The sequence below is a fragment of the Podarcis pityusensis genome (genome assembly GCF_964106645.2).
Source record: "Podarcis pityusensis genome assembly, chromosome: 2".
Classification (NCBI taxonomy): domain Eukaryota; kingdom Metazoa; phylum Chordata; class Lepidosauria; order Squamata; family Lacertidae; genus Podarcis; species Podarcis pityusensis.
In genome coordinates, this window is record NC_138029.1 from 49,682,833 (window position 1) to 49,707,500 (window position 24,668).

Genomic DNA, 24,668 nt, shown 5'->3' on the forward strand with positions numbered 1-24,668 from the left:
AGGGTTATTTTACTATGGAATAATAAATATGATACATGTTCACACATTAATGGTAGCTTTCTTGACCCTGTAATATTGATATTAAATGTTGATAGTATATAAGAGCCTTTTGGAATAATGAATTTTTACTATCTTCTCTCTGTGAGAGTGTGTCACAAACAGTTCCCTCATCCAGTGCAACAGCTCAAAAGAGATCACAGATAAAAGTTAAAGCGATTAAATGCCATACTTGCTTTGCATTTGAAATTCAGAAACTTTGTGCTAGATTGCCCAGTAGACCTTCAATGTTTGACCAGATGGCTATCAATAATAAGTATTTATCACTTGCTAAGAGTACGAGTAATCTTCAGAAAGAGATAAGTTGTGTGGGATCACCAGCATACTTGGTTCAGGAACAAGCTTTTAATTCTGATTCCAGTAGTTCAATTCTAAATGTAGTAATAACACGATAAAAAGGATTTTTATAAGGATTATTTAGATTACAGAGGTCTCCACTGTTGCTCGCTCTTCAGATGGGAACAAGCTACATACACCATCTGTTAGTATCATCTTAGGAAAAAGTTTTACAAAATGCACCCCTCCTAAAGAGGTAACATTTTCAGAACACATTATGATCCATCCACTTATCTTTTGGGAAATATGCATACACATAAGCAAAATATCTTAGTGTTTTCCTGCTTCCTGACTGGCATTTGTTGTTGCTGTTGTTGAGCAGCTTACCTGTCTTTCATAGAAAACATTTCTAACTGGTTTATATCACAGCATAAGATAGGATATTTAAGTGCCCCAGATCTCTTTCAGACCACTTAGCAGATGATTCAAAGCAATGTTTCTTACAGTGTTAAAATGTATTGTTTTGCATTTTCTGCTTTCTTAACTTATAATCTTAATGCTTATAATCATAGAATAGTAGAATTGGAAGGGACCACAAGGGTCATCTAGTCCAACCCCCTGCAATGCAGGAATCTTTTGTTGAAATCACTAGACCAGTACTCTGATCTCAAGTTGCTATTTAACCACACCCCCTCAAAAATAAAATAAAATAAAATAAAATAAAATAAATCCTGCAGGAAATCAGGGCCAGCTGCAACTCACCACAGCTCATTCTCATGTGATAGAAGGATGTAATGAGTACAAATTGTCAACTGTATAATAAATTTGTAATCTGGAACTGCTAAAACTATAGTGGAAGAAGCAATCTTGATTATTCTGCTGGATGTAGGCACTTCAGATGGTACAAGATAAATTGATGTTTGGTTCACAGGACCTTTTTCCTTCACTTTAATTGAAGAGTTGACATTCTGTCTGAGGCAAGCTGCTGGCACCATGAATGCCAGTTTGTTGGGGAAACAAAAGTGGCAGGGGCCTATTGAACCTCATGCCCTGCTTGTGGGTTTCTCATAGACATTTTCGTTGGCCACAGGGAGAAATAGGATGCTGAATTGACCTTTGGTCTGATCCAGCAGGACTCTTTTTATGTTCTTATCTTGAAGGTGAACACTTTTTACTATTTCACTACTTACACTATTTCACTTTTGTGGTTCAACAGAAAAGTGAGCCCACAATTCATTTCAGAACAAAAATGTGTCTTAGCTCTCAGAAATTTGGGAAACACTGCCCTAGTTTTTCACCTTGAGGTAATTAAAATTTTACTCTTAATCTCGGGGGGGGGGGGAGAAACCACACTATCTGTTTTTCTGTTTGCATTTTCTTTCATCTTAAATAGTGACCTCTTCCATCAGTATGTTTATTCAGTTAATGTAGTTTGAACCCAGCTGACTGTAAAATACACAAAAATTAAAATTTCTTAATTAAAAATATGCCCAAGCCAACTTTTTTTAGCTTCCTTCAGATCTTACATTTAGTATCCTTAACAATTCATACTTGCTACCCCTCTGAAGCTGAGATAATTAGATGGCAAATTCTTCCTTATGTTTATAGTAAGCATAATTGCAAGTCTTAAGGGTATATTCTTTCCTCTCTCATTAATGTGATTCAAGAGAAAACTATACTCCATTTTTGTTTCTATGGAAACGTTGACCCTTGTAATTTCAAAGTGGTACACAGAGAATTTAGCTGGATGAAGCATGTTAGTATCAATCGGAGTTAAATAATGCAGGGATATGTAATAAGATTTTTGTAATGTTTTGCTTCTTGTTTTTTTTTAACCTGCAGTGCATTCCTGTGCATGTTTACTCAAGACTAATTCTCATTCTGTTTTGCTTACTTTCAGTGCAGAGTGCATAGCACTGCAGTCTACAATATATGTATTGAAGCACAGCTCTTTAAAAAAATATTTTTTATTGATTTTATAAAGAAAAGTTGTGAAGATGAAGCACGACTCTTGACTATTCTTAAGTCTTAAAAAAAGGTTGTTTAATTCCTTTAAGAAGACCTATGATCATTGGCCCATCTAGTTCAGTGCTGTCTACTCAGACTTGCAGTAGCCTTTCAGAATCTCAGACAGGGCATCTGTTCCAGCCTTGCTACCTGGGAACTTATTTAAATGGAACTCCCTGGGATTGAACCTGGAATGATCACTGACACCCCAGTCAGGTGTTTTGCCTGTAAAACATCCATGAGAGTGGGAAGAGCAGGGGATGAGCATGTTAAATTCCCCACACCCCACTCCATGGCTGTCACTATCAACCTCCAAGTCACAGACAGTGAAGGTCTGAAGTAGGAAGCCTTCTCTGTGTAGTTCAGTAACTGATTTGAACAAATGCCCCGATTTCTCTCAAAATGTAAGGATTCTATATCACATCTCTAGCTAGTTTTGTTGTTTGTACTGGATGGGGTTTTTTTGCGCCTACCTAGTATAAGGTTGGAGAAGGAACCTCACAGCATGTTCATCACCTTCCATAAACAAATAATCTCAGTATATAATTTCTTTTAACTAGTTTGGCTTAACTGTAGGTGACTAATCAAACTTGCAGTGTACTTATTCAAATTTCCTATTAGATATGTTTATTCATTGTATACTTAATAAGCAAATTGATTAAGGCTAAAGTCACACATTCAGTTAGTCAGCATCCACTGTGGACCATTGCCTTTAAGCGCCTCCCAGCTTGACCCTGATTTTGGAATGTTTGCTTCCAAAGCATATAAGAGGCAATGATCCATGTTTTGCTTACTGTTTGTAGACTGAAGCTAGCAGTTTCATCTGTTAAGGTTAGTTACATGAAATTGTGATAACAGTTATTTGGTAGCATGTAAACCTCCCTCAATGGCAATGTATAATTTAAAAGTGACCTAAATGGTCTCAAGCTGTCTTGGTGACCTGTAGCCTAATGAGAAGAAGCAGCAATTCTAAGTATAAACAGGATGGGTAGGTGGGGAAGATAATTAAAATCACAGGGAGTCTCAGATGTGAAGGAACTACTTTGATTAAAGTTGGTTTATGCCCTAGAATATTTTTGTATGGTACTAGAAGATAAAATTAACCAAGAAAATGTTGGGCTAATTTTCAGTAATAAAAAAATATAAAATTAAGCATAATTGAAAATCTCACTGCACAATATGCAGCTTAAATTTAAAATAAAATAAAAGTGAGGTCCCTCCCGCTTTCCCAACCCACCATTCTAACACAGTTGAAAGGAGTAAATGGATCTGTTAGGTAGAGTTGAGTGGAACTGAAAAGGTCCATGCGTTCAATTAGTAGCTGACATCCCACCTTGCTACAAAGGGGAGCAGATCTCCTCAGTACTGCAGATAGAAGTAGATGCTTCACATGATGTATGGCAGGGATAAGACCAGTTCATTTTACAGTAATGAGCGGCACAATTCTCTGCCTTTTCCAAGTACTCAGACAGCAATATTTCATCTCTTATGAAATAATCACTTTTCCATTGTGATAGTGATTTCTGTATAGAATGTTGTTACATGAATGTTGCAGGCATTTATTTTTAACAGTGGCATATACATAAGTTAGAAATAAATGCATAAGTTAGACATAAAAACAACAAAAATATGGCATTATCTATCATAGAAATTGCAGGCAAGGGGAGATTTAACCAGATGAAGAGTGGCTGCACAGCAGGGAAAGGAAGGCTAGGACAGAAAAAGTGTGGGTTATCAAGGTTATTGAATTTTGGCAGAATTTGCACAATGGAGCAGATAGTTGGCAGTCACATGAGCTGGTTAAAAGAGATGGACCTTAAGCCTTAACTCCTAGAATCTGAAGCAAGCAACAAAACTCAAGAGAGTTGTAGTTGTAGTTGGTGGCGCTTGTTGACTAGAAAGTTTCAACAATCCTGCAAGAACACAGAATGAGAAAGAAGCATTTAACTAGACCACTGTTTTTTAGAGTGGCCAAGCAGATGACCCTCATGGTCCCTTCCAACCTTATGGTTCTATGTCCTAGATACCTTTGGGAAGCCCACAAGCAGGACATAAAGAAAATAGTTCTCTCCAGCAGTTTGTACCAGTATTTAGAAGCATACTGCCTCTCAACATGTGCATCTATCTGCCATGATTTTGATGCCCTGTATGTGGTAAAGTTCAGAGAATCACAGTTCCTTTGGTTATAGGATACCTGGTCCTATAATTTTGAAGCTGACATTCACTGAATGTCTAAACTAATAAACTGGATGAGTTGTTCCAAGTTAAACCAGCTCTTTATATTAAGAGATAGGAACTAAAGCTTTCATGGTAGATGTCACAAAAGTACTTTGATGCTTACGCTTCTTCCATAAACCGGCAGACAAGCAGTTGACTTTATTGTGTACATTAAATAATGTGAGGCTTCTGAATGAATGTGAACATTATTAGATCAAGATTATTGATCTATCCTGTTTCCTAATGCAGAACATTTTCTCTCAAAAATTGATAAGCATATATATTTGGTCTTCTTTGGATTTCAGTGATTTATTTGTTCAGGTAGCTTGTTTCTGGAAGTAATTTAAGTATCAGATGATTGAGATAAATTTAACTATGTAAAAACTACAATAAAGTAGCTTTTTTCCATTAGCAGGGGCTAGAGCTTTCTGGAGAAACTTAGATTACAAGGGGCCTCTACCTTGGCTTCTGATTCACTTTGGGACGCGGGTGGCACTGTGGGTAAAACCTCAGTGCCTAGGACTTGCTGATCGTAAGGTCGGCGGTTCGAATCCCCGCGGCGGGGTGAGCTCCCGTCGTTCGGTCCCAGCTCCTGCCCACCTAGCAGTTCGAAAGCACCCCTAAGTGCAAGTAGATAAATAGGTACCGCTTTATAGTGGGAAGGTAAATGGCATTTCCGTGTGCGGCACTGGTGCTGGCTCGCCAGTTGCAGCTTCGTCACGCTGGCCATGTGACCCGGAAGTGTCTTCGGACGGCGCCGGCTCCTGGCCTCTTGAGTGAGATGAGCGCGCAATCCTAGAGTTGGTCACGACTGGCCCGTACAGGCAGGGGTACCTTTACCTTTACCTTTTACCTTGGCTTCTGATTCACTTTGCAGCACAACCACCATGCTGGCATCACAGCAGTTTTTGTTCTCCGTTGATGTATTTCACCTTAGTGTAGGCAAACCACAAGAACTGCTTTGTGGAGCTATAACATCAGTTGTTTTGCTAAAGGGAAAGTTTATGTTTTAATTTCATAAAATTTAGATATATTTTAGGAAAAACCTCAAAGCAGTTCCATCGTCAGATACACTGAGGTGAATGAGTGACTCAGTTCTGCAGTTTAAGGGATGGCTCTTGCTTTTCATGCATATCAGGAAAGCTGGTTTAGAAATAAGCTGTTGTAGAGACTTCCGGGGGCGGCGCGAACGGCAATGGCGGTCCTCTTCTGAATGGGAGAGGAGGCTCCGCAGGCAACGGGTCGTCCGCTACGGCGAAGCGGAGACCCATTTTGGAAAACCCCAGGCAGCAAGAGCCTGGGGTCTTGAGGCTCGGTGGGCGCCTTGAGCGACCCTCCAAGCGCTAAAGGAACCCCGTAAGGGGCTCCGGAGCGTGGAGGGGGGTTGCGGCGCTGAGAGCTGCTTCACAGCCTGTGGAGCGAAGCCGCGCTGCTGCTGCCGGTGAGCGCTGATCCCTTTTCCTGCTAAATTACGGATTCGGACGAAAAGCAACTAACTTGTGAGTAAAAGACTGAGTCACTTGAAATTAGAGACTTTAAAGGAAAAATCTAAATTGGCTTGAACTTGGCTGAAAGCGGAGAGACGTGGAAACAGGAAGTCCGTCTTCCGCAGCCATTGAACTTGAAAAAAGCAATCAGCTGGAGGAGTGGAGGCTGAAAGAAAGAGATTCTAAGCTTTACAGATCTAAGCATCTATTGAACTTGCATCTTAAAGTAAAGACTTTAAGCTAAAGATTTGGGATTATTACTTGCACTTGACTTTCCTCCTTTTATTGGATTACAAATTAGAAGGTGAAACCCAGAGTCAGGAGCTGCCTGAGCACTAAGGGAGCCGTCAGTACTGCAGATTTGGATACTGTATATTGGAACTTGCAACAATCTGAGGGTATTGAGACCTTTTAAATTTGAAACACTCTTTTTGGAGATAAATAAGCACTGTCTGTAACAAAGTGACCATTTATAAACTCTGCTAAACATTTGTATTTGAAGGTTCTTGGACATTAAATTAGACTCTGAAAGACATTTTAAGCTCCCTCTAGAGGATTGGATTAAAACAGTGACTTTACATGCACATTTTACTTTCGATTCCCTTGTTGTTTGCTTGCTCTGGACCTTTCCATTCCCATGGGAATAACTCAGTGTGACCTTGACTGACAGATAACGTTGGAATGAGTGGCACAAGAAAAAGAGGGAGAGCCAAACAAACAACTTTAACAACTCTAACCTCAGCCTCGCAGACACGTAGATCATCTGTACCTACTTTGCCCTCAGAAGTAGAGGGAGAGGGTGAAGCAGAGCAGTTACAATTGGAAGATATGGCCTCAGGAGTATCTGTTTCTGTTCTAGACAAAATTTTTGAAAAATTGGAAGCTTTGGACAAGAAAGTAGATGCGCAATCAGCAAAGATTGACAAAAATACAGAATGTCTAAATAAACTAACTACACAAGTGGTACAGAATGCACAAGCAATTGGACAGTTAACGGAGGCCTCAGCAGAAAATCGGAAATTGGCTGAGGACACCAGACAAAAATTAGAAAATTTAGAGCAAGAGGTAAGACCACTCACTAAACAAGTTGGGGAACATCAGATTTATCTTTCTATGATAGAACTGCGAAATCGTGAGAATAACTTGAGGATTAGATCATTACAAGAGGCAGAAGAAGGACATCTAACTGAGTTTTTGACCAAAGAATTCTCCAAGTTCTGGAATTTGGAAGAAAAGGACTTTAAAATCGTGTCAGCTTTCAGACTTGGAAGATTCATAAAGAAGGAGAGGCCCAGAGACTGTTTGATAACATTGAGATCAAAGGAGGAAAGGGATAAGATCTTGGGCCTACATTTCGTAAAGTCACTGGAGGTTTTGGATAGAAGAATTGAAATCTATAAAGATATCCCAAGACAACTGCTGGATCTTAGAGCCGCCTATTCTGAACTTGCTAAACTACTAAGGAGCAACGCAATTCCATTCAGGTGGGAATTTCCCCAAGGAATATCTTTTACCTTTAGAGGGAGAAAGGTTAAAGTAAGAACACTGGAAGAGAGAGACAAATTCCTGTCTACATACGGAGAAGACCTTCAAAAAGGAATTGAACTACCTTCTGGGCCTGAGGCAACGCCAGTACCAACACCAGCACCTGTGGAACCTGAAGATCCTGAGAACAGATACCACCCCTTGAAAAATAACCAGATAATTCAGGATGTCTCTGCAACTGTTGAGCTGGAATATTAATGGTTGTAACATTCCGGAAAAAAGGAAGAAAATATTTCATATATTAAAAAAAGAACAATTGGACATTATTTGCCTACAGGAAACACATGTGACAAGGCTCCACAGAAAAGTGTTAATAAATAAAAGATTGGGCCAGGAATTTATATCGTCGGACAAAGTTAAGAAGAGAGGCGTGGTGATATATGCGAAAGAGAGCCTGTCACCTAAATTCTTATTTAAAGATGAACATGGAAGAATTTTTGGCAATTGAGATACAACATCAAGGAGAGAAATTGTTGATATTAGGAATCTATGCACCTAACGAAGGGAAATCGGAATTTTACAAGAAGCTGCAGGACACAATGCTGGATTATCTGGACTACAACAACATCATAATGATGGGAGATATGAATGGGGTCGTATCAACTAACATGGACAAGTCACAAAGTCAAAATGTCACAAAAGACGGCAGACTACCTAAAACCTTTTTTGAAATGACAGACAATATGGATTTGATTGACATCTGGAGGACAAAGAACCCACTAGGAAGAGAGGGAACATTCTTTTCTGAAGCCCAACTGACCTGGACAAGAATCGACCAAATATGGATTTCTAGAGGCCTGGCACCTAAGGTCAGAAAAGTGGAAATCTGCCCAAAGACCTGTTCCGACCATAATGCAGTAAAGATGGATATGATACTATTACCAACTGGATCCTTTAGATGGAAGATGAATGACAATTTGTTTAGAGATCAGGAAATTACCAAGAAGGCCCAAAAAGTTTTGAAGGATTACTTTGAGATAAACATGAATAATATGGTGGAAAAAAGAATAATCTGGGACGCAAGCAAAGCTGTAATGAGGGGATTCTTGATACAACAGAATGCAGTAAAGAAAAGAATACAAAGTGAGAAAAAAGATAAGATCTTGGATAAAATAAAAGAATTAGAGAAGAAATTAAGAGTGAATCCGAAGTCACAGCCAACTCTGAGAGAAATTAAACTTTATCAAACACAATATTCTAAATTGATAAATCAGGAAATTGAATGGAAGGTTAAATTAATGAAACAAAAAACGTTTGAGTCGGCGAATAAATGTGGAAAACTGCTAGCTTGGCAGTTGAAGAGAAGACAAAGATTAAATACTGTTACAAACTTAGAGGTTGATGGAAAAAACATTCAGAATCCAGTGGATATCAGAAAGTGTTTCCAGAGATATTTCAAAAAATTATACACCCAAGGGCCGCAAGACGATGTAGAGATTAAACAATTTTTGGCAAAAAACGGACTATCTAAATTGTCACAAGAAAACAGGACAATCCTGAATTCTAAAATAACACGACAGGAGATCGAACAAGCCATCCAGAACATGCAACTTGGCAAATCCCCAGGACCAGATGGGCTGACCTCCAAGTACTATAAGACATTAAAAGACTATTTGATACAACCTTTGATGGAGGTCAGCAATGAAATTATGGAGGGGAAGAGGGCACCGGAGTCGTGGAAGGAAGCGTTCATCACATTAATACCAAAGTCGGAAGCTGAAAAGACACAACTTAAGAACTACCGTCCCATCTCTCTTTTAAATGTGGATTACAAAATATTTGCAGACATTTTGGCAAATAGATTTTAAAAAGTTTTAAATGAAGTAATTCACAAGGACCAGGCCGGCTTTCTCCCAGGTAGACATCTGTTTGCTAATACAAGGAACATTATTGATATTTTGGAACTTTTGCAAACAGATATAAATACAAAAGCAGTTTTAATTTTTATAGACGCGGAGAAGGCCTTTGACAATATCTCCTGGAAATTTATGATGGGAAATTTAAAAGAGATGGGAGTGGGACGGGGTTTTGAGAATGGGATTGAGGCGATATATTCAGAACAGAAAGCTAAACTGATAGTTAATAATGTGGTTACAGAAGAGTTTAAAATTGAAAAAGGGACACGACAAGGTTGCCCTATTTCCCCTTTGTTATTTATTTCGGTTCTGGAAGTGCTATTGAACATGATTAGAGGGGATCGGTTGGTGGAAGGAATTCAGGTCGGTCAGAAACAATATAAATTAAAAGCTTTCGCAGATGACCTGGTTTTGACCTTGCAGAAGCCAGAGCCTAGTACGAAAAGAGTATTACAATTGATTAATGATTTTGGTCGGGTGGCTGGATTTAAACTAAATAAACAGAAAACTAAGGTTTTGGGGAAAAATTTGACTGATACAGAGTCAGAACGGTTTCAGAATGAGACGGAACTTAATGTGGTTAAAAAAGTAAAATACCTAGGGGTAAACATAACAGTAAAAAATCTAAGTCTATTTAAGGACAATTATGAAAAATGCTGGACAGAAATCAAGAGAGACTTAGATAGTTGGTCAAAATTGAAACTTTCTTTGTTAGGCCGAATTGCTGCAATCAAGATGAATGTATTGCCAAGGATGTTGTTTTTATTTCAAACACTTCAGGTTTTGGACAAAACGGAGTGCTTTCAGAAGTGGCAGAGAGACATTTCTAAGTTTGTCTGGCAGGGCAAAAAGCCCAGAATTAAGTTTAAGATATTAACCGATGCAAAACAAAGAGGGGGCTTCGCCCTGCCAGACTTAAAGTTGTATTATGAAGCCGCAGCGTTTTGCTGGCTAAAAGACTGGCTACTTCTTGAAGACACTGATGTGTTAGATTTGGAAGGGTTTAACAATGCCTTTGGATGGCATGCATATTTATGGTATGACAAGGTTAAAGCAAATAAGGCCTTTAAGAACCATATTGTCAGAAAATCATTGTTTAATGTCTGGACAAAATATAAAGACTTGCTGGAAAATAAAACACCAAGGTGGCTTTCACCTTTGGAAGCCAAGGCCCGAAAAAGACCCAATATGGAGGCTAAATGGCCTAAATATTGGGAAATACTAGAAAAGGATGGAGACAATTGGAAATTGCAGAGTTTGGAGAAAATGAAAGACAAAGTGCGAGATTGGTTACATTACGCTCAGATTAAAGAAGTTTTTAAAAATGATAAGAAACTAGGGTTCCAGGTGGAGAAGTCGAAATTGGAAATAGAATTGCTAGAACCAAAGATTAAGGTACTCTCAAGGATGTATAACTTGCTGTTGAAATGGAATACACAAGATGAAATGGTTAAATCGGCTATGATAAGGTGGGCACAGGACATTGGGCATAATATCATGTTTGAGGACTGGGAGAGGTTGTGGAGTAATGGATTGAAATTTACTGCATGTAACGCTCTGAAAGAAAATGTAATGAAAATGATTTATAGATGGTATATGACCCCAGTCAAACTTGCCAAAATTTACCACCTGTCTGATAATAAGTGTTGGAAATGTAGAGAGTGTGAGGGAACGTTCTTCCACCTCTGGTGGACTTGCCCTAAAGTGAAGGCGTTCTGGGAAATGATTTATAATGAATTGAAAAAGGTATTTAAATATACCTTCACTAAGAAACCAGAGGCTTTCCTTTTGGGTATTGTCGGCCAAGGGGTGGCAAAGAAGGACCAGACATTTTTTATGTATGCAACAACAGCAGCAAGGATACTTCTCGCCAAACATTGGAAAACTCAAGATTTACCCACACTGGAAGAATGGCAGATACAACTGATAGACTACATGGAACTGGCTGAAATGACCGGCAGAATCCGTGACCTGGGAGAAGAGAGGATTGAGGAGGACTGGAAGAAATTTAAGAACTATTTACAAAAGTATTGTAATTTGAGTGAATGCTAAATAAGATGCTAGATTAAAATAACTGAGCACCACTAAATTTAGAAGTTTTTAAGAAAATAAGTAAGACTGTGAAAATTTAGCTCCTTCCGAGAATTATAAGATTATGAAATATAGAAGGGATATAAGAATTTAAATAAGATGATAAATTGCTGACAAAATGTTACAACGATGAAAGTGGGAGCGGGAGATGTGAGGAAGTCCAAAGAAAATGTGAAAATATGTTAAGATAAATGTTATATTGTTTATTATGTTTATTTTTATTGTAAAACCCTATAAATTGCTTTAAAAAAAAAAAATAGAAATAAGCTGTTGTAAAATTGTTATAGTAAAATTGTAATTTTTTTTAAGAAGAGGATATTGGTGACTGGAATCTTACTTGGTGAGCCGTCTGTGCACTTGCCTGTCTCTGCTGGATGCCAATGTTGTACGGGGCTTTACAAGCATGCTTTCCTAATTTATTTTTTATTCATAAAATTCAAAACAGATGTATGCAAATTAGAATATGGAGATATTGAAAATGAAGTGGGGATAATTACCAAAGCAAAGCAGAAAACATAAAATTAAACCAATAGTGTAGCTGCACTTTTGCTAGATGACACCAAAATTCCGCATAGTCCAGCACTCCTTCCAACTGTGTCAAGCCAGAAAACTGTCACTGTATTTGCATATTTGCTTCCTCTCTTTTAAATTTTAACCTGTAATGATCTAGGAGAGGATGTCCTTTTATCCCATGGTTGCTAAATTTCTTTGTGCAGGTTTTTTTAAAAAAAATAAAATAAAATCCAAATATATAGCACCTGTTTAAATGCTTGCATTGACAACTGCAATTAAGGGGAAACAAGGCTTCTGTTTTCTGAAGCCATGTAGATCTCCTCATGCCATTTATTATTTCTATAGTGGTAAGCTTTACAATAAAAAAATACAGCAGTTCCCACCGCTAGGCTTTAAAACCTCATCATGTTGAATTATTCTAGCCTCAGGAAGGCTTTCCACTAATTTAACCAAGACAAGCATTAAAAAGCAGTTTCCTGGATCTCCCCTGGATGCTTTGTTTAATATTGGCATTATGTTGGCCAGCTTCCAGTCTTCTGGCATGGAAACTTGTTTTAGCAATACATTACATATTTCAGCAATTTCTCATTTGATTTCTCAAAGAACTGACATGAGGGCACAATGTACAAGTGGGCCTCAGAATGTTTAATTGAGGTAGCAAAGTCCTACATTTATAGATTAATTGACTTCACATGTAAAACCCATGCTAGAGAGAAGGCTTGAAAACTAGCTAATTCTCTTTGGAAATCTTCTGGGCATGCAGCCTTCACATGTGCATTTGCTGACACTGAGGACAATGAAATAGTAGCATCCTGTCTTCATCTGCTGAATGGAATATTAAATCATTATATGAGTCTTAAGAAGAGGCCAATGGAACACTTGCAAAACTGAAGGGTAGTATCTGTAACATGTTCACATGTTACATTCAACAAATGTACAATCTATCCCACATGTACATTAGCTGGGCTGGACACTCAAAGATTTATTCACATATAATATTCAACAACTGTACAGACTGTGTACACAGTAAATGAGCTGTAGAAATCAACAAGCGAACACTCTTTCACACAGGCTTGTACAGCCTGTGCCTGTGTTCAGTGTAATTTCCGAACAGACCTAGACGCAGTGGTGGAGGAAGGGGGGGTGCAGGGGGTGCTGTCCATCTCGGGTGTCATTACTGGGGAGGGTGACAAATGAGGTTTTTTTTAAAAAAAATTGGGCTCACGAAACTTTTTAGGAGTGACGTGGTGGCTTAGGCGCCTGCAGGTTCCGCGCTGCCTGAAACGGCAGCGTGGGACTTATTCTGCCTACTGTCTCTCCCTCAGCCCCCCTACAGCTGAGGGGGAGACAGTGCAGAAGCTCCAAGCGCTGGAGAGGTTGGCCCCACCCCCATGGGCACACCCCCACACCAGGCCTATGCCACTGCCTAGACGTATAGCTGAAATAAATATTTGGCTATACCAGTTGTACTTTACAAACACATGCTAATTTTTAAACAATGTGTTCTGCATCTCTTAGAATCAGAAACATATTCCCAAATGACCCAGAAAGCTGTCTTTAAACAAATGCCGGCTCCCTCAGCTTGACAAGCAAGATGAGCGCTGCACCCCATTGTCGCCTTTGACTGGATTTAACCATCCAGGCATCCTTTACCTTCACCTACCTGTAAATGATACATGCCGTGTTCTGGCAAGTGCTGCAGTTGTTGAGATCTTGGCCAGTGCGGTAGAAGTTCCGCCTGCAATAAATAATAGGTACTATGATTTACCATTTAGAAAACCAGCAGTTCTACTTCTAACTCCTCAGTCACAACACTTATTCTGCAGGCATTTCCATGTGTAACACTTTAAATATTAAGGAATATTATTAGGAATTTGGTTTTACCTTGATTGAATTAGACTGGAATCCTACAGCACTTTCTTACAGCACAATCCCATACAGGTCTATACTCAGAAGAGAGTCTCATTGAATCTAATGTGTCATACTCCCAGATTATTGGGAAGTTGGCCACATTGACTACAGTAGAATTTACTTCTGAGTAAACATGAGTGCACTGTAAATCCTTAAAAGAGCTCAAAATAGGTTATCTCTTTCTCTTACTTACATGGAAGCAAACTACACAAAATTCCAGATGTATTTCATTGGGGGAAATGTAGGTGTGTACCAGTGGTTAAAGGATTCCAAAATCCATGGTGGTAAGGCTTTGCATTGCAACGGTTGGGGCGAAGTGCTGTTAAAATTACTGTGCATTGTATCTGTGGGCCACTTAATATACTGCATTTTTAAAGGGGATGTTTCAAGTAAGAATGTAAAGTATGAATTGTAACCATCTATTAAGGTATGCTTCATACAGGTATACTCAACATACAACTTGGATTGTCTACTGTTCCTTGAAGAGTATACATCAGTGGCAAATGAGATGTTTGTGTTTTGCCTGTTTCACACTTAAATTTATCCTTGTGATCATGAGCATATGAGTGAGGCTATGCCTGTTTGCATGCAGTTACATGCAGTCATAATTGGGAGTATCAGACTGAATGATGGAAATACATGAGTGGGAAATGTTATGGAAAACAGGGCACATTTATTAAAAGTTAGTGTTCCTGAAAGGCCCCTTCTCTTTCCGCACTTATCCATCTTTCTATTTCACACACATGGTTTACTGCCCCTGTTTTGTTTTTAACAGAGATAATAATTATTTTAAAGTCTTCCACAAAGCCATGTTATTACAGAATGTTTTAATTTTAAATAACATGATTTGCAGCATTTGTTCCTTCAGTTGCTACCTGCTTGAGCAAATATCCAAGCTGCCATTCCTGGAAATTTCCTTCAAGGCTGGGCTCAGCAGTCATCTATCAGGAATGATTTAGAGACGAGTGCAATAACGTAAGCCTATTTTCAGTGAAATGGCCTGGATGTAACATTTTAGTGGGATTTTCATTTCCATGGGTCAAAATCACCCCATTACTCACTGACAGCTTGCACTGAGTTATGGGTGTGGGCGTGTTCAGCCCAAAACGAATCCATGAATTCTCTCTTAGGATCTAATTTTACTCTTCTTTTCAGCACTGAATGATAGTTGTGCCACCATAAAAGTTCTTTGAAAATTGCAAACATTACAAATTTAATGTCACAGTGATAAAACGAGTTCAGAAGAACCACTAGAAACCTAAAGCTTGATTTGTTATAGAGTTGAGAACTATGTTGATATTTCAGTCACTTTTGTGGAATTAAGCTATGGATCGGGTACCTGTGGCCCTCCAGATGTTTGATGCTCCAGCAGAGGTGGTTTTAGGGTAGTGCAACTGGTGCAGCCACACTTGACACTGCCCTGCAGGGGGCACCAAAACTATACTGTAGAATGGAGCACGAGAGGGTGCACCAAATTTTAGCACAGCACAGGGCACTGCTGAAATTTGAGGGTCCATAGCCCACCACCATGTCTCCAGCCACCATAAGTGACAATCATGATCGTAGGAACAACTGGAGTTGTAGTTCAGCAGTGGCTGGAGGGCTACTGGTTCCCCACTCATAAAAAAAGGATTGTGGCATGTCTTGGATGATAACATGGGAAACGGCAAGCTCAGTACTAGAACTAGCTTTAGGCACTGCTTTTTCACTGCTGCACATTATAGAAATAGGCCTGTAGCCAGGCATTTTGAGCTGAGGATGCCTGAAATACACTGTAAGGAGATCAATACAGAACAGCCAGAAGGTATATTCCAGTGGTTTAATATGTTTAAGGTTGTTTTATTTGTATTGCACACGAATATATTTTTGATTTTTATAAAAATTGAAAATAAGTTACTTGTGCTTGTAAGTCATCACAGTGCTTTTGTGCTAATTTGCTAGAACACTGGAAAGCAGATGCAGTTTTGCTTCTTTCAGCTTAAACAGTTAAGCAGCTTTAAAAAAATATATCACAAGCAAAAGAGTTAGAGCAGCCTTCCCCAACCTGATGCCCTTCAGATGTTTTGGGCTCCAACTCCCACCAGCCCCAGCCAGCATGGCCAGTAGTTACAGATGTTGGGAGATGAAGTCCAACAACATCTGAAGGACTGGGAAGCCTGGACTAGGAATGGTTTTAAAGTTCAAGCTGAAAATCCAGAAAGGGGACTGGGCCTCTCCAAGTTTCCTTATGGTTATATAACCCTGAATGAATAAGAGGAAGATTTGGTTTAGGGGATAGTGTTGTTAGCAGAGAGAAACAGAGGACAGTAGATGATAGACAGATAGATGATAGATAGATGATAGATAGATAGATAGATGATAGATAGATAGATAGATAGAGGATAGTGTTAACAAACAAAGTAGTGTTAAATACCAAAACACACCGTACCCTTCATTGAGAGCTCTGGCCTTTTCCATATCTTGAATTACATTCAAAAGGACTTTAATCTTCTCCTGGTTCGACTGCAAAGATTCCTCAACGGACTGGAGCCTGTCTTGCAGGGCATACAGCTCGCTGTGCGCCAAGTGAATTTGATTAATTTCTTTAATCTCTTTGTTGTGTGGTTTTATTTCAGCCCCTGGAAGATAGGCATTTATGTGAAAGCCTTCTAAGCAGTTGTCATACTGTGGCACTTCGGTATTGGTAGAAACGTTCTCTGTTACAGTTTGACATGAGGGAACAGACGGTGATGCATTGTTGTTAGTGAATGATGTTGTTTGTATATCATTAGTCAATGTCTTATGGTCAGAGTCTGTTTTCTGCTGAATTGGCTGCTGATGTTCTTGGAGGGAGCAGCATAATGAACTGTGGTGTAGCTGAGGCGATGACAGAATGGTTTCCTTAGTGCTAGTGTCATCCTTAAATGCGAGTAGCTCAGTATAGTTTTTTTCTTCATAGGAACTATGATCTGCACTGGCTTCATTGCAGTTACTACTTAAGCAGGGGAGAGATTTCTCTGAGCCCATGTGCATTGAACAGTTCTCATTGGATTGTCTGACAGCTGTAGAAGAATGAACTGGGCTGCTGATTTCCATTTGTGTGTGCGGGCCATAAATGGAAAAATTGTCTTGTGCAGAACCCAGGTGTGTGTATTCAGGGGCCTGGGTAGAAACAGTTGCCTTTTCCAGTATTGTAATTTTATCCGAAACCAAATGGACAGGCCCGTTGCTTTGTGCTTTAGGCACCCTCTGAAACAGCCGATTGGCCGCTCTTGGTCCATCATCTAAATGCGGCGTGATACTTAGGTAAGAGAGACTAGAAGAGATTATGTCCTGCTCAGAAAGATTGCCATTGACTTGAATGGAATATTCAGATTCATTCGGCATTTCTGTTAAGGACTTGCTTGTTGTGATTTTTTTCTTTTTAAATACCGGAAAGTGCTTCCTGAGGCTGGGAGAAGTCTGTATGGCAATGTTTTGTAATCCTTTGTGAGAGGGAGTTAGAAAGGGGGAACCACTGACTAGGGACGTTTGTGTTTTACCCAGTTCGCATGGGTCTTGAGCAGCTCCTGTCTCCAGTTCCGATTCTGCCACAGGTGGGTTGTCTGTTCCATCGTCTTTGAATCGGACTTGTTGAGATTTGCTCCTGCGATGGTGGGGCTGCCTCCTAAAATCCACTGAATCCAGACTGTTCCGCTTCAGCAGCACAGGGCGCACTTTGATGCCTTGCTGAGCCATTGAGTCGCAATTTAGTGTAGGCAGATAATGTGTTTCTTTGCGACCCATTTCATTTGGTCATTTGAGCAACATTTGGCTTGAGGCCATAGATTCTATTGTTATTAGGTGAAAACCTAACTTTTCATTTTATGTGGACTTGCCATGTCTATTTTCGTTAGCAATTCCTGGTGTTAGGATTTTTCTTTATTACTCTTTTACTCTATTAAAATATTATTTTATGACTTAAATAGTAAACTTACAACTTAAATATCTGATCCCAGATATTTTGTCTTTGCATAGAATATAAATAACAAGCATAATAGCAGTTTAGGGCATTTGCCTCCCTGATGCATAGTTTTGCTGGAAGAACATATCCTTTAATAATAAACTGAGACTTTTCCTTTAGGGGTTTTTCTTCTTGTTCTCCCATCTTCTCACTGTTACTCTTGAAACTAATCTTAAGTAGCTGAACAGAAGCCAGAGAGTTGTGTCCAAATGAAAGTAACACATCCAACAGGATTAACTGGAAGCAAATTATTTAAGTATATTCCTTGATCTTGTTCACAGAACTGTGGGGTTAAGGACGTCTGGCAAACTGAGTGATAAAGATGAGATCCAGAAATATTTTTGGTCTCCGAAAGCCTGTCTTTGCAGAAAAACATAGAAGTATTTTTTTCTGGAAAAAGAAAAAGAGTTGTCAATTAATAGTCAAGGTAGCTTTCTTAAACTATTCTGCTGTCTTATCCTCTAATTTTTTGATGTGATCAAATAACAGAAACGGACTGTAAAATAATGCCTAATCAATTATGAACATTTATTTAATAAATATTTATTCATATTTAGTAAGATTTTGAGAAATCTTATCCACAAAGTGACTTCCAGCATATTGGATATTTCTTAGCAGCTATTGCATTATAAAAAAATTATATAAGAAAAAAGGATCAATTAAGTAATCTAATGAATAAGTCAGCAAAGCAATATTAAAATTCAAGGGCCCACAGCATAAAATCTCCAATATATATTACTCACCAAAACCCACTGATAAGAGATGGGTCTTCAAAGCATTGCTAGGGGTGACACCTGTCACACTCCCAAAGACAAAGAGTTCCACAACTGCAGGGCCACCTCTTAGAAGGCTCTGGTACAGGTGGTGACCCACCTAATAGTCTTAACAGGTGGCCATCTGAGCATGCATTCTGGTGTTGATCTCAGGCTACAGGTAGGTGGATACGTGTGCAGATAGGCTTTCGGGTAACTTAGGCCTAAACTGTAAAGTCCTAACCAGGACTTTGAATCCACATATCTACACAAATTCAAACACCTGAAAGACCTGGATGAATAAAAAGGAATTCACCTTACACCAGAAAGATAACACATGACAATGCTGGGCTCTACATATGCCCTGTGGACTGCTGACCATCTAAAGCACACCTGTTTCCATCTGGTATCAGCAACCAGTGGAGCAACCTGGCCTGGTTCTGATCACCTTCAAAGCATTGAATCAAATGTGTGCCTAAGACTTGAATTTCATTTATAAGCCCATGCTATTTTACATTATCATTACCTGATTTATGCATAGGGTAGAAGTTCCATTTTTAAAACACACCCCTACTCGCACCATTATTTTCCTGCATATGTTATTTCCACTCAAGGCTTTGCACATGAATCAGAAGTATCTTTTTATTTATGACAACTTTCCCAGAGAGAAATTAATTGTGTTCCTGATTTTGATTTGGTTTCATTTATGTGTGGTGACAAATTCAATTCTGAATTTAATCCTTAAAATTGGAACGGGATAAAAAGTTATGCAAAGAACAAATAGAGCTATTTTTAGCATGTTCACAAAATCATAGGATCCTCAAACTTTAAAAATCCTATGATAACAAGGGGGAAAAGAAACGTCCTCCCTCTGGAAATTCCTTCATGATTAGCTTTAGGCCGCAACCTGACACTTACCTGGAAAGAACCCTCATTGAACACAGTGGGACATTTTTTTGAGTAAACACTGATAGAATAGCACTGCGAGTCTTCCTAGCAGTATTTACTCACTTGGCTCTTTATTTTATAGCACAATTTGTGATGCGTTATATCAGATAAGTTATTAAATCTAAAGTGTAGTCATAAATATGGAATTCATTTAAATGTATCATCCAAAAAAAGTGACAACTCTGCATAATATTAAAACTATATCGATTTCTCTCCCATTTGCTTTGTTCTCCCAGTACATGCCTTCCTAATAACGTTTAGGTGATTGATAAAGGGGTTTTTTTTTATTAAAAAAAAACTGGTTTGAATTTTGCTAGAGACTGCCTACTACGAAAAGAGAGAGAAGAAAGGGCCACCTCTGATCAATGTGCTTTTTCTTTCTATTTTTCTTTTTGTTTATGGGATGTAAATACTGAAACATTTATGCCAGCAAAATGCTAACACAGCACAGAGTGTCAAAGTTTTCCCAGGAGATAAAAGGCATTTTAGAGGTGAAATAATAATAAAAAGTTGCTGTTTGAGCAAAAGCTTAACTTCTCCCTGCCCCCAGTATAAAGGTACTTAAGAATTTAGTGGTCATATAGCATCATAAAAATGCCTGAGCAAATTTCTAAATACCTTGTGACAAGTACAAGGGAGCAATGTATGAAACATTTTTCTTACAGTACTCTTGAAGGAAATCCACAGCAAAACTATTAAGGCAAGTCATCCTAGGACAGATTTTAATGGCCAGCATTAACTTGCATAACATAAGAAACCGCAGCAGAGTTTACAGCCCTTTTTTGTGCTAAATTGTAAGTTCAGGAAGGCCAGAAAGAACTCATTGCAGTTTGATGGGATACAGCAACAAATGTTAATAGCATCACCTTTAATTTAAGTAAATCTTTTTTATAGCACACCTGGGACTCAGATAGATTGGTAAAGAAAAAGCGATTTTTATGTGTTGTATATGTAAAATAACATTGTGTCACCAGATGGCGGTGTGGGCTCTTGTTTTTCTTTACCCGTTTTCCCTGTTTAAATTTACAACGCATTTAATTGAAACGCTTCTTTGCTGTGTCGATCTAGCCCTGTTTTCAGTGGGTCGGTTATTTGATGATTTTTGGCTATCTTTAAGAATCCATAGGTCCTGTCCTATGTAACAGTCCTTCAATATTGCATCAAGAAATATAATACATATTAGAGATCTGCGGGAGGCAATGGAAGACAGGAGTGCCTGGCGTGCTCTGGTCCATGGGGTCACAAAGAGTCGGACATGACTAAATGACTAAACAACAACAACAACAAAAGAGATCTGTAGCTATTACCTTAGCTCGTAAATTCTGGTACACATAGTTCTCAGCCCCCACTATTAAATCAGTGAATTGTTGAACTTAGAGTCCACCCACCCCACCACTATGCAGACTTCTAACGTCTCCTGATGCATGTTCTCAATAGCGCCAAACTCATTCTCTTCTGTCATGTCTCTTGTCTGTCATATGCCTCTACTACTCATTTGTCATGTAGTTACAAATCTCTCTGGCCAGTAATTTCTGTGTTTTTCTCACTTGTGCAACCAAAACTTTCTTCTCCTGCCTCCCCCTCCACCACACTCCCAGGTTGACACACATGCACACCATTCATGGGGAGCCTTCCTAACCACAAGTGCAATACAATATATTTAACCATTATAAGTAGGCAAATGAGCTTTTTGTTCTGTTTCCAAGTCCTCCCTCTTTTTCTTTTTTTTTTAGTACACCTTTTCTCTCACAATTAACTCAAAACACACAAGAACTGTGGAGAAGATTATTTAAACCTCTTTTCGGACTTAGGACCATTATATTATATTATTCATTTAAATATTTATAAGCCACCTTTCTGGACCAAATCCTCCAAGGTACAAGGTACAGTACAAGGATAAGACTATGATAAGGTATTGAATTTTTTTAATACAAAATACCAATAATATATTAAATTGTAGTTCAATGAGAGAGAGAGAGAGAGAATATAGATGACTGTAAAAAAAATGGGGAAGGACTAAGTCATAATCACTCATTTCATGTATTACTATTTTTTATAGTAAGGTTTTTCTCTCTTTTTTAAGTAAAGCAAAGTCATGCCACCAGCAAAACCTCTGCTTGGCTGGGCACATCTTGACCTTATTGATTCATTGAAGGTAGACAAGCAATATTTATCAGGTACGTGCCCTGTCAGCAGCTGTACTTTTACACCAATTGTTCTTCTACCATGTAAGAAAAAGAGGGGGGAAAAGGGACAGAGGGGGGTAGAGTAATAAGCATGGATTTGGCCCTGTATTTTTGTCTTTTGTTTGAAGTTTGTGTTCAGATTATATACCATGGACGTAGCCAGGTGGGTGCAGGGAGGGGCAACTGCCCCTCCAATCAAATAAATAAAAATACATAACTAACTGAACCAACTTCGTTGCAGATAACTCGGTTCTGCCCCTGCAACATAAAGTGTCTCACCCCCAAATAAATCCTGCCTATGCCCATGTATAGACATGAAGCTTTCTGTGTGTGGAATATTAGATAGATAGATAGATAGATAGATAGATAGATAGATAGATAGATAGATTTTTCATTTGGCTGTCTTATTTTTCTGACATTTAACAAAATTACCCAAACATCCTTGGGTTTTCAGGAAAGCAACCAAGTACAGTGGTACCTCAGGTTAAGTACTTAATTCGTTCCGGAATTAACCTGAAACTGTTCTTAACCTGAAGCACCACTTTAGCTAATGGGGCCTCCTGCTGCTGCTGCGCTGCCGGAGCCCGATTTCTGTTCTCATCCTGAAGCAAAGTTCTTAACCCGAGGTAATATTTCTGGGTTAGCGGAGCCTGTAACCTGAAGCGTTTGTAACCTGAAGCGTATGTAACCCGCGGTACCACTGTAATAATAACAACAACAGAAAGAAAAAGGAGCTTTCCTATTTTACCGTTTAATATAAAATTGGGAATGTAACACTGTTATCTTTTCTTAAAACAAAAATGCACACAAGGTCAAGACAAAGTCATTTAAGACTCTGTGACTCAGGATGTCTCTATAAAGCTGCAAATAAATTGTACCTCTGATTTATGGCCTGCTCTTGTAACTTTTTAAAAGAATCAGCAGATTGATCGTGCAGCACAGAGACATGCTTGTTCACAGTGCTGCCTCACAAAACATTTATGACATATTTTCTGCTCTATTTTTCTCTTGGCCAAGTAATTGTCTTTGCTGAAATCATAAAACTCAAGTACATACACTTAGAGCAGAATCTAAACCCCATGGCTGGCAGTGGCAGGTATTAATGGAGCAGTGCCGCCATTGCTGCATCCACAGTTCTGCCACTCACACTGGTCAGGGTGGAAGGTGGGGGCAGGGGGGGGAAGCCTTTTTGCTACTCTAGTTGCTGGGCTTGGGTAGTGAAGAGGCCTGGATCTAGCCTACTGCCCTTGCACGATGGCAACAGATCTGGTTCTGGATCCAGCAGATCCTGCTCCAGGCCAGGTCAGATCTGAATGCTCTATATCAGGAGCTGTTTTACAGGATGCTGCCAGTGGAGATAGCACTGGTGGAAGCTTCTGCTCACTTGCTATTTGGGCAGGCCCACTGGGTGCTCCCAAGAGGCAGGGATCCTTTGTTGGCAGGGACCAGCAGAGGCAAGCCTCCATCTCATCTAAACCTTCTCCACCACATTGGGTTAGGGATCTGGATTGCTTGGTTAGAGTTGGTTGTATAGTCTATGCATAGTTAGTATAGGCTGCAGAATACAATTTTTAGAATGATGTGTAGTTATTTTCATGTTGCATATAATTACCATGAATTATGTGCAAGCCACTGGCACTCAGTTGCTGCATCTCAGTAGGCGCTCCACCACTACAACCACAGTGGTTGACCAGCTATCCTGTGTTAAGGAAACCATATTAGGGAAGCAGGTGAAGACCATCCAATGCTTTGATTTTATTTACTGGTGGGACTGATCTAGGCATGGCCAAACTTGGCCCCCCAACTGTTTTGGGACTACACTTCCCATTGTTCCTGACCACTGACACTGTTAGCTAGGGATGATGGGAATTGTAGTCCCAAAACAGCTGGAGGGCCAAGTTTGGCCATGCCTGGATCCCTCCACACAGCATCTATGACAGCTGCCCTGTTTGGGACAAGCAAGGAAGGAAAGGGAACACAAACACCATCACATGTGTGTCCCAAGTCAGAAGAGAGCTGCTTCTGTTTCTGTTCCTTTGGCCTTTGCTATAGAAATTGACACATTCTCTGCGTGTGTTTGTTTTTGTTGCTGCTGCTGCTTTTTGGTTCTGTTCTCCTGCTTCCCCTCTCTTCAGGGATCTATTTGGATTTAATTTTGCTGTATTTACAGAATAATGTGAGCTGCTTAAGTTCAGAAATTGGGGAAACAAATCTGATAAATACATTCAGTGCCTGCAAATAATGGAGAGTCAATTAAAATGATTGTCTCAAGAGCAAATGCCACAAAATTACTTGACAAAGTTTTGAAAAGCCCATCCTATTTAGTTAATGAATTGAGCATGAGATAATTTAGATAGCCAGGCTACATTTTGAGAAAGCTGTTGGGAATGTAAACCTGTGGAGAACTGCACTTCTGTGTTAGTGTATTGATTTGAGTAGCAGTTATTATGTTAGCCTCTTTACTTTTTATGAGGAGGGATAAAAAGGTTTCCATTTGCTGTTTGCATAACATTGTCTCCTTGGAATTTGCTCTGTTTAACATAAACTGGCACTTCACACATCATTTAAAATTATTAGATTAAGAGCACAATCCTATGCACATTTACTGAGTTGAATGGGGCTTACTTCCAGGTAAGCATTTATAGGATTATGGGCTTCATCTTCACTCTATAGGCAAGGAGTTAAATAATTTCAGAGAGTTCAAAGCCAAATTATGGACTCCCTCACATGACCTACTTATTGAACATTCATCCTGATTTGCTTGCACAAATTAGATTATGTCCAGTCTTTATTGAGCATTTGTTCCAAATTGTTTGCAGGGCAGTTACACAACATTGAGC

At 39.2% G+C, this 24,668-nt stretch overlaps 2 protein-coding genes across 4 annotated transcripts in view; one reads left to right on the plus strand and one right to left on the minus strand.

Moving 5' to 3' along the window:
* The window catches only part of DOCK2 (dedicator of cytokinesis 2), a 255,858-nt gene that overhangs the window by 99,142 nt on the left and 132,048 nt on the right, over positions 1–24,668 (plus strand). The gene's annotated exons all lie outside the window — the stretch shown is intronic.
* Positions 1–24,668, minus strand: part of INSYN2B (inhibitory synaptic factor family member 2B) — an 80,429-nt gene that overhangs the window by 7,709 nt on the left and 48,052 nt on the right. For both annotated transcript variants that reach the window (XR_013982891.1, XM_080995256.1), the window contains exons 2-3: positions 16,389–18,332; positions 13,713–13,787 (exon numbers count right to left, since the gene is read on the minus strand). Coding sequence is in view for 1 of the 2 variants with exons in the window: in XM_080995256.1 (XP_080851382.1) it covers positions 13,713–13,787; positions 16,389–17,725 (1,412 nt within the window). In the remaining variant the exon portion in view is untranslated. The remainder of the gene's footprint in view (positions 1–13,712; positions 13,788–16,388; positions 18,333–24,668) is intronic.